This window comes from Rhinopithecus bieti, unplaced genomic scaffold (genome assembly GCF_001698545.2).
Source record: "Rhinopithecus bieti isolate Rb0 unplaced genomic scaffold, ASM169854v2 scaffold_1673, whole genome shotgun sequence".
Lineage (NCBI taxonomy): Eukaryota > Metazoa > Chordata > Mammalia > Primates > Cercopithecidae > Rhinopithecus > Rhinopithecus bieti.
Window position 1 is genome coordinate 9,836,381 of NW_016804690.1, and position 10,847 is coordinate 9,847,227.

Sequence of the window (10,847 nt, forward strand, 5' to 3'; positions counted from 1 at the left end):
TTGCAAGCTAGCATGAACATATGGGCAGAGAGTGAAAGCAAGAATAATTTATTCCTCTAAGAAAGTAGCACGTAGGGGAGTCCTACGAAAATTGGAAATTGACACGGTTTTCTTTAAGACTTCTATATCCCCATTTGGTAGCCCAGTTCCCTCTTGGAACTCTCACCTTTGGAGCACTGACATTTAAGTAGCATCTAGTTAATCTGGTAAAATAATTCAAGCTACTAGGTTAATGTACATCCAAGAAGGTTACACATGGCACTGCTTTAAAGTGCTTTTTTCCAGAGATTAACCCAAAGGACATAAAGTATTTATGGGATGTTTAGATATTTTGCAGGCTATTTTATGTTCCTAAAATCTATAATTAGGTACAAAAGTTTTATGAGAAGAGTAAAACCACTGGTAAGAAAAGAAAGGCTTTTTAGATGCTTTCTGGACAGCATGTTATCTGTCCACAAATTAAAAACAATTGTACTCTTTCTAAGACTGAGGTCAAATATCTAATACACCTGAGTGCTTACACAAATCAGAATGACAGCCACCAAATCATTGTATTAGGTTGGTGCAAAAGTAATTGCAGCTTTTGCCATTGAAAGTAATGACAAAAACCACATTTGCACCAACCATATATATATACACACACACATGTATGTGGATATTTATACATATGTATACACAAGAATATATTTATATATGTGTACACATATATATTTATATGTGTGTGTGTGTATATATATATATATGTATAAAATAATGTTTCTTTTAAGTGGCCCTTAAAGAAAAATAATAAAATAAAATCTTTGGAGGTCTAGGGGCATAGAGTGATACAGTTTCCTAAAATGAGAGACATATCCTTGAAATCTTTTGGATTCTAGTCCTTACAGATTGCTACATGTTGAAGTGCTCCTGGAATCACATTAGAATCTCTGTTCATTTCAACCTACACTCATTCCCCAGATGTTTTTATCCAGTGTGTTGATTTTAAATAGCTTCTATATAATGATGACTTCCAAATGTGTATCTTCAGCCTGGCCCCTCCCCCAAACTCCAAACTCATATTTGCAGCTTCCTACTCAACATCTCCACTTGGATGTCCTAATAATCAACTCAAATTTCACATGCTGTGCTGACCTGAAATCAGTCTGAGCTGTTTTGCCTAAATACAGCACTGTCCCTTGGTAAAGGCATGAGACACGATAACCAAGAGTGTCTCTTTATAGCCATGGTCTGAGGAGTTTCAGGGAAGTTGGCACCAGCTTGTCAGCATTGCTTATTAGTAACAGTGCAATGGATGATTTGCACCTGGTCTTGGTGAGACTCTGGGGAACTATGTTGCTGGGGCTGGTTACAAGGGAAACATATCCCTATGTGAACAGCAAGATATAAGAAGCCCTGGCTGACACCCCATTTTAGGCTATTTGGTTCCAAAATGTTCCATGCACACATCAGTGGTTCTTGATTCAAGAGAGGAGTGTCCTGATATGGCCTTGCAGAGGAAGTATCGCTGGAGCTGGCACTGGCCTCTGCAGACCCCTTGCTGTCATGCAGCCTTTGCCTCTGATGCATGGCTTTACTTGTGTACTGTCGCTATATGTCTATCATTTTCCTGCAATAAACTGTAGATCTGTAAGCCCTGCTATGTGGCATCCCATAAATCTTCCTCAATAGCTAAAACATGTCTAACTGACACAATTAGTGCAATGTCCAAAGCTGAGCTCCTGACATTATGCCCAAAACCACCTCTTTTGCACTCTTCCCCATCTCAGGAAAGTGGGAGCCCCATTCTGTTCATTCCCTGAGACAAAAATCTGGGGGTTGTCCTTGATTCCTCTCCCTTGCACTGCACCTCTGGTCAATCAGCAAACCCCATTGGCTTTCCTTCCAAAATATATCCAGAATCTGATCACATCTCACAACCCCTTAGTTCAAGCCTCCCTCATTTCTTACCAGGATTATTACAACAGCTTCCTGCCCGCCTCCCCTGTTTCTACCCACAGCCTTGTGCAGTCTATTCTCAACATCACAGCCAGGGAAATTCTGTTGAAATGTAAGCCGAGCTGGATATTTATCTGCATCAAAAAGCCAAACTCCTTATGATGATGACTTCCAGGGCCCTACATGACTTCGCCCCCATTACCTGCCTGACATCACCTTCTACCTCTCCATCCCAGCATCCTTGCAGTTCTTCTACATGCCAGAAATTCTCTCCTCGGTGAGAACCTCTGTATGGGATGAGTATTCTGCCTAAGTGTTATTCCCCAGACAGCTACTTGGCTATTTCCCTCACTCTTCACTTAAAAGTCACCTTATTAGTGAAGCCTCTCTAGTGACCATATCTGGAATTAATCACCAACACCATCCAACATTTTCTAGCCCTCTCCACTGCTTTATTTTTTCTCCTGAAACTTACTTTATCAAACATATTACCTTCCCTAGCAAAGGTAAACTCACTGATGGTACAAATTTTCATCTGATTTTATTCTCCACTGTCTTTCAGCACTTAGGACAATGTACACAGTAGGCATTCAACAAATGTTTTTGAATGAATGAATGATTATAGAATTAATATAAAACAATGTTTTGTTTTGTTTTTGAAGGCCACTATCACTGGTATTCTAGAGAAGGCATGTTTATTTATCTTGTAGCTCCAAGTATCCTCTGCTACACAGCCAAGTACCCACAAAACTGACACCAGGTGGAGGAGTAGACCTAGGATAAAGCCCACCTCCCTGGTATGAAACAATGCTCCACGGTCTACTTTGTTAAACCTGGTCATACCCCTGCCCCTCACACCCAGATATTCAGTTACTGGAGCATACTATACCCATTCTGCTTAGAATGTCCACTAGTCTCCTCGTCTTCCCCTAGAGCACTCTGAAGCACCTTAAAATCAAGTTTCCTTTCACATCTTTTGTACCTTCCTCTCATTAAACGCTTAATGTCTTCCTCAGGGCCCCAATATTTAGGGATTCCATCTCCAGTGTGTAAGTATTTCTATGGTAATGCTATTGTGCCTATGTTGATAGCTATCTCCTTTGATTGACATGTAGAAAGGAGAGCTTGAGAGAAGCCATATTTTTTTTCCATCATCTTAAATGGCTCAACACCCACCATTGAGGTAAACACATTGGAGGTCCTCAATAAATGCCACTGGATGAACCAAAATGAGACGCCTAGTGTAAAGAGAAGATAATCCTTTCAGCAGGAAGACTTCGAAGATCTAGACCTGAGGCCACCAGATGACCTTGTCCAAACATGTGAGTTTCTTCACCCCAAAACAGACAATATCTTCCCAACCTAGCTCAAGAAGGAGTGGGGTTCAAGTTAGAAAACAAAAAAGTCAAGTGTCCTATAAGATATTTATATTATCAACATATAGATCATAGATTTCACTCTATCTTTTAACCCTATAATTTGTTCAGCTCACATGGAAATAAATGAAGATCAGATATGTCTAATGTGACCATCCTCTACTGGTTTGCCACATTTAAATGGGAAAATACTGATATAACCCTGCTGTCCAGAAAGAATTTTAAGATTCCAGTTTATATACTTTTCAATTTGGAAAGAAAGATATACTATATGTACAGAGAACTATAATATTCATTATATCTTAACATATGGAATAACAGGAAACTTTACATCAAATGTTTACTAAATTATTTTTAAAAGCAGTCAATACCAGAACTAAGTGCTAGATTTGATCCAAAGATTTGAATGACAGTTCTTCCACCACGCACTCTTGGAAACTGAAGTGCCCCTTGCTTCAGTTTCCCTATAAGGTAAAAGCAGATAATAAGGCACCTACCACTTAGGATTGTTTAAGAGAGTTATATGAGATAATATAGGTAAACAGTTAGAACAATGCCTTGCACAAAGTAAGTGTTAATTAAATTTTGGCTATTGTTAATGGTATCCATGGCTCTTAAAATTTAAACAGGTGGGGCGCAGTGGCTCACGTCTGTAATCTCAGCACTTTGGGAGGCTGAGGCAAGTAGATCACCTGAGGTCGGGAGTTCGAGACCAGTCTGACCAACATGGAGAAACCCCATCTCTACTAAAAATACAAATTGGCTGGGCGTGGTGGCACATGCCTGCAATCCCAGCAACTTGGGAGGCTGAGGTAGGAGAATCGCTTGAACCCACGAGGCGGAGGTTGCAGTGAGCTGAGATCACACCATTGCACTCCTTCCTGGGCAACAAGAGCGAAACTTTGTCTCAAAAAGAAAAAAGAAAGAAACTTAAACAATTTGCCATATATGTTTCTGTACTGACATCACATAAGTTTAAATGTAATGAGAGTTGAAAATCATATGCTCAAAACACGTCAGGCTGGCAAAGGTATCTGTTTTGATATCTTTGCCCCTCCTCAACCTTGTCTTGAAAGTCCAGTGCCAAAAACAACACTTAGTACACACACACATGTTTCTACAACAAAAGCAGTTGATCTCATCTGCCTTAATGTTCCATTACCTGTATCTTCCCTCACCTCCCCAACCTCACCCTGAGACACAACCACAGCATGAAATCAAGTTGCTATAGTCCAACCAGATGAGTAATTAATAACCTAATGCCTGAGACCAGACTAGACTAACTGCACCTGATATTGGCCCACTGTCAGACCACTCACTTCCTCCTCTGTCTTCACTCTCCATAATATGTAGCAGAATTTCTCCAACAACACTAGAACTGAAATGCTAATGACTCCAACTGTTTCTGCCCTCAGCATTGCTCCAAAAGAGCAGAGACTCCTAGGAAAAATGTCTGACCAAAAGATTCTGAAGACCTGAATTCTCATCCGAATGATGCTGTCTAATCCTTAATGTTGTGGTATTGCTGCCCAATAGACACACTCATGAGGTTTTAAGGGATGATTAAATGGGAAAGTAAATGTGAAAAAAAAGATCGAAAAATTTATAAGAATCATATGAAGGAAGTGTAATTCTAATATATGATTACTGGCTTATATAACTTCCTCCCTGTTTACACACTAATCTTGATCCTTGAAGCCATGGCATTGTAAAGATTTCTTTTATCAAAACAGATCATGTTTAAAAAGAAAAAATAATTATTAAAACCAATGGGCTATAAAGGTGAACAGTATAAGAGTAAATAATAGATAATTTCTGCATTGAAAAATATTGAATCAGCATAAAAAAGATTTTTACAAAGCAAAATAATCAGCAGAGAAAATTAATAAAGTTAAAATGGATTGCCCATGCAGGGCATAGAGAAAAATCTTAGGTCATATTTTGATTTCTGCTTGTTTCCATTTCAAAGACGATGTAGCAAAAAGTGGTCAGTATTCACCACCAGATTGCTCCTACCTGCCATGACCTTCAAGTTATCTTTAGAATTCTTAATAAATCTGGGTAATACTGGATAGTGAGACCATTTTCGAATTCACACAAAATTTCTTCCAGTGTTCTCCTGAAACGCTGGTCATGTCTTTTTTTTTTTTTTTTTTTTTTTTTTTTTTTTTTTTCCTATCCTGTCCAACCAAGCAACTCATTCCAGGTGATAAGAATGCAACTACATGAATCAGAGGCTACAATCCAATGAAGGGACAAGAGAGGAAAACAATAACCACAGAAAACAAATCTAACACTTTCTGAGCATCAAAACACTTTACATGGATTATCTCTTTACTTCACAACAACCCTACTTGATAGATACTCTTTCCTCATTCCAGATAGATCATGTAAGGATTAAAGAGGAAAACTACTTGTTTAAGATGACACTTCCAATAAAACACTCAACTGCAGTTCAACACATACCCTGTCTGCCCCAAAGTTGAAGCTTTTACTACTGCACCATGCTGCCTCCACCAAGATATCCAAGAGCTCTTCTTCAGAAACCAAGGGAAGTGAGGATTCTTCGAAGATTTTTAGTACCTCATAGGACTATGTGGCCCAAAGACAGAATGAAGTGAAAGTGATCTTACATGGGACCAGCGAAGGGGGCAGTTGGGACAATAATGTTAACTGGCACTTTCACTGTCAATACGGAAAAGGTCACCATCATCTAAAAATCCTAGAGAATTCAGTATATAAGAGAACAGCATTTTCAAAACTTAAGTCAAATTTTCAGATGCAGAAATTTCTGAATGTGGTAGAAACTAAATAGGTGTCAGAGAACACTAGTTTTGATATCTTTCAATAAAATTTGAATAAGAGCATGTATGCATATGCTGTAAATTGAGAGGACTATGAAGGGCAGAGGTAGCATCTTGAGATCCAAGGCAAGAGGAAATGAGAGAAAGGGTCCTCAAACAAAAAGCAGAATTAAAGTCAACAATAATTTCTCCCCTCAATCCACTATTCCAACTCATTCAAACAATGTAAAACCAAATATGAAACAAGAAAGAACATGCTCAGATGATGTCTCACAGATAATTTCCATTCCAATTTGAATTAAATCAGGCAAGAAAAGTAGGCTCTATAAGAAAACAAATGTGTATACAATTAAAACATTTTCAACAACCAGTCAAGTCATTCCTTGTGAGAAAATTCTAAAGCTTTCTTCTTGACTAAGATCCTGATTTGACCAATGAATTGTTTTATGCAAAAGAAATCTACAAAAAAACAAAATACTGCCATCTCTAAAGAGCCTAACTGAAACTTATTGGGATTAATTTTTAAAACAAAATGTTCTTCTGTAAGGATATTGTTCGCTATTATAGGGTAAATTAGAACTAAATTAGTTTTATTCAAAACTCTTTTTCTGTGTAGTAGTAAATTTATCTTAGCTGGGAATTAGAGAAGCAATAATTAACCACTTATCTGCAGATACTTTAAAAAGGTAGTTGTCAAAGTTACACCTTGGCTAAAGAGGTAAGCTATAACTTGTTGACCTGAGGGGTACTCATCTCAAAAGGGTCACATCATGAATTCATCTTTTCTATCTTATGATGGCCACTGCCAAGATTAAAGCACATTTCTGTATATTTTGTTTTCCTCTCCTTTGCCACAGCAGTGTTTCTCAATCGACAATGATCATCCTAACCATGAGGACCTTCGGCATGGTAACCCCAACCCTATGGGTGTCCACTGGTACTTCTAAGACAGGGGAAAGGGAAAGAAAGCAGGAAGACAACAGGAAAGAAATACAGAAGAACAGAAGCAGAAGAGGATGTGAAGGAACACTGGGAGAGAGAACTAAAAGAGGAAGAGAAGAAAAGATGGCAGAAGTGAGAGTTAGGCAGGAGAACTGGAAATGAGACACAGAAACTGGGGGAAAGAGCTATATGTTAAAGCAAATGAGGTGGGATAGGGCTCCCACCAGCACACCCGTAATACACTGGGCTACAAGTTGTCTCCTATCACTTTCTTTCCCATTTGGGGGAACGGAGTAACAACTCCTCCCATGCCATTACCTGAATGAGTTCGTCCAGCTCTGTCGAATTGACACAGGAATGTTGGGATATGAATGTTTGCTTCTGGATCACAATGGTGGTCCTCTGTGAAATCTCATGAGGCTGCTCCAATGCTTTGAACACTGTGGCTCCGATGATCAGGTAGAGGACAACCACCAGGAATATCGTGGAGACTGTCTTCCATTTCATAACATTAATGGTCGTGTCACTCTCCACCCGGGAAGCAAGCACTGTGGGTTTCGTGGAAAACGAGAGCCTCGGTTTGGAGTTCTGAGCGGCAGATTTAGGATCCAGCAAGTCAGGTGCCGCCACTGACAACAACAGAGAATGAGGGTTAGGTTGGAGGAGATGAGAAGGGAATTGATCGGGCTTCTTCTTTAAGGGGTCAGAGAAGGTTGACTGAATTCCGCTCACTCTCCTGGTGGAAGCTCTGGAACCCAAACCAGGAGTGCTGTCACTAGATCTCAGGACCACATATATTGGTTCAAGGAAAAGGGGCTGGATCTGTGCTCTCTGCTGCTACTAGAGTTTCAAATGAAAGGGGAAAAACTGGAGTCGAACCAAGAAACTTCAAAAAAAGAAAAGAATGCCTGAGAGCTTCTTAATAAATTTCTAAATTTACATCTGTCCACTGTGCCAGTCCACAAAGAGATACTGAACTCCTAAGAGTTGATGGTACTTAACTAGATATTGGAATATTCAGGAAGACGGCTCACGGTTATTCCCGTTCTCAAGAAATTTATACCACAAGCAAGCAACATAAAGAACATTCTCTATTTAATTTATTACAATAAATGAATTGCATTATAAGAGAATTTGTGATCCAAACATTGTTGCTCAAAATAAATCATTCATCATTTTCTGGTAAAACATGGTGGTAAATAAACCACTCGATGGTCAAATCTTGTCCTTTTGCCCATCCTCCAAAGTGGGCTTGTGATGAAACATTCTCTGTATTTTGTTTTTGAATCACTGACCTGTTTTACAAATAAAAGTTACTGCTAATCATTATGTCAATCCTAGACACAACCAAGAGAAGACAAGTACCTTCCTTTTCAAATGTGAACAGTATCAAGAAAAAAAAAAAAACCGTGACTCACAGCTTAGACTCTCTACATGCTCTGTTCAAAGCTAATTGCTCCATTAGAGTGGATTTATATGGTTCTCTTACAAATTGCCATATACTCTAAGGTGACTATAAATCCATTTATTATTTATCACAGATGTTCAAAAATATCATTAATGGATTTCTTTTTCAAAAATATAAGAGATACTAGACTTCTACTTGCTAAGAGGAAAATAAACCACCTACTACAGGACGTTTTACTGAAAGACAACATTGAACTAAAAAGGGTTAACAGAATGGCTGAAAATAAGACTTCTAAAACCATCAACTCAAACAGAATAATCAACTTAAAGTCCATAATTGTTACAGATTTCAGTCAACTTGCTATCATGTATATAATAAAGATTATAAAATGATAATCTTATCTAAAACACACTTTCAGGTAAGTATATAAGAAATCTCCATGGAATTGCACTCAAATACCCTACAGGCACCTGAAATTACTTCAGTATGATAAGCTAATAAAAAATGCCAATTTTCACATGGCTGCCTACCCTGCCCTCTTACCTAACACTGTGAGTTAAATGTAGGCTACCATAGTTTTAATTTATAAAATACAACTCTAATTGCCCATCAAAAAGAAGCTTTGCAAACAAAGCTATTTAAAACACTAGACCTAAGCAGTGTTGTAAAATGATGGCAGAAGGCAGGATCCTCAATCAGCAAAGCTCCGAATGGATCTGATTTGGAAGAAATGAAATCAGAGCTGTGATGAGGTTTCTGTACCCATGGCTCCAAGTGGAGATTCCATGTACATATAGCTTATTACAGCAATTTCCTAAGGTTCAACCTACTACACAGAAGAATGCACATGTTTCTCTCCTGATACATTCACCTGTTCCAAATAAAGCCACAAACTAGTAGACACCTTTAAAATATTTATAAAGACACCTTCACTCAAAATTAGCACTGGACGTGTGTTAAATGCTATAATTAAAGAACTGTTAAAATAGAAGTGCTGATAATAGCGAAAATCACTACAATCTGCAGACTCCCCACAACCTCCTAGCTGCTTGCTTAGTGAGTCTGAGTGAAAAACAAAAGTCATAATTTAAAATTTAGCCATCTTTGGAATAAAAACAAAAAAAATCACATAGAAGTTCCACAATATCACTCTAAACGAAGCTTTCCAAGCCTCTCCTCCTCAGATCTCTGTGCTCTCCTATTTGTGATTTTTCACATCAGTGGTTTCCACTCTGCAGAACCAGAAAGCACTAAGACTGTTTACCTTGATGCCACCAAATCCCAATCTGAAATTCCTTTAAGACATTGCCACATTGCCATTATATGCTTTTGGGAGAAAGGGGCAGGTATTTTTAAAATATTATGTGTGTGTGTGTGTGTGTGTGTGTGTGTGTGTGTGCATTAACCTAATACATTTCCAGAAGGAGTTTAATTATTTTAAGCTGTTGCCTTATTTTTTAATTAGCAGAAATATATGTAATGTACATTTGGCAGACAGAATGGACAAAAACTGATGAAATACCAAAATAATATTTAAAAAAATAAAAGCAGACTTTTCTCTTTAATACAGGGAACCTCTTGGTTTCCACCTCCACGCCATTTGATGTATGATCAGGGAGAGAAGCTGCCCCTTCCACACACACTCAACACCGTCACTACCCACTCCCCTCCCCCAGCTCATCACAGTCTTCTGTTAATCCCGGTCTTCTGTTCTCACCCAGATATGTCTTCGCTCCAGCTGTGGCTGACCACTGAATAGCAGGGAAAACAAGCTTTTTTCAGCACCACTGCCTGTCCCACCAGGCAATGGGCAACAAGTGTGACCAGGGTCACCATGAGTCCTGCCTGTCGGCTACTCCCAAGGGCTGACCCTCCTTCTCCATGGGAAACTCCCCCAAGGTGTTCCAAACCCATACCTCAGGCAGATGCAAAAACCCCGGGCACCGGCGGGAGAGGGGGGAGAAGCGGCGAGGAGAGGATCTGGCAAGGGTTTGCCTCCAAATCCATATTATGACCCAACACTTTGGACGCGAAGCGAAGATGGGCAACGGCCGCTTGCTGAGAGGGGGCATTTGCAGTCCTCCCAGAACAGGCTGGGGCAGGAGAGCTTGCGGCCAGAAGGGTGGGGGTACCGGAGCGGGGTCTCACCTCCTGCTCTATAGCCGGGTCTCTCCCGCGAGGCGCTGGGAAGCATGAGGCATGCAGCATTCAAAATGTTTTTTGAAAAAGACGGACTTGAAGCTTTTTTTTACAAACACGCCATTGTACTCACTTCTTATTCAGAGACGGGCTGCGCGCTCCGAGCTGCACGGGCAGGCATTTTCCCCGGCTTTGTTTTACAAGGTGGGGAGAGCGGGGCTGGACGCGGGAGGGGGCGGGGGG

At 39.7% G+C, this 10,847-nt stretch overlaps 1 protein-coding gene across 3 annotated transcripts in view; it reads right to left on the reverse strand.

The window, feature by feature from the left end:
* Positions 1-10,847, reverse strand: part of KCNK2 (potassium two pore domain channel subfamily K member 2) — a 242,770-nt gene that overhangs the window by 144,595 nt on the left and 87,328 nt on the right. Inside the window, exons 1-2 of one of the 3 annotated variants that reach the window (XM_017869939.1) lie at positions 10,738-10,847; positions 7,376-7,686 (exon numbers count right to left, since the gene is read on the reverse strand). In XM_017869939.1, the coding sequence (XP_017725428.1) occupies positions 7,376-7,686; position 10,738 (312 nt within the window). In that variant the 5' untranslated portion in view covers positions 10,739-10,847. Of the gene's footprint in view, positions 1-7,375; positions 7,687-10,613 lie in introns of all 3 variants that reach the window. The other 2 variants (XM_017869935.1, XM_017869936.1) reach the window with 2 other exon arrangements.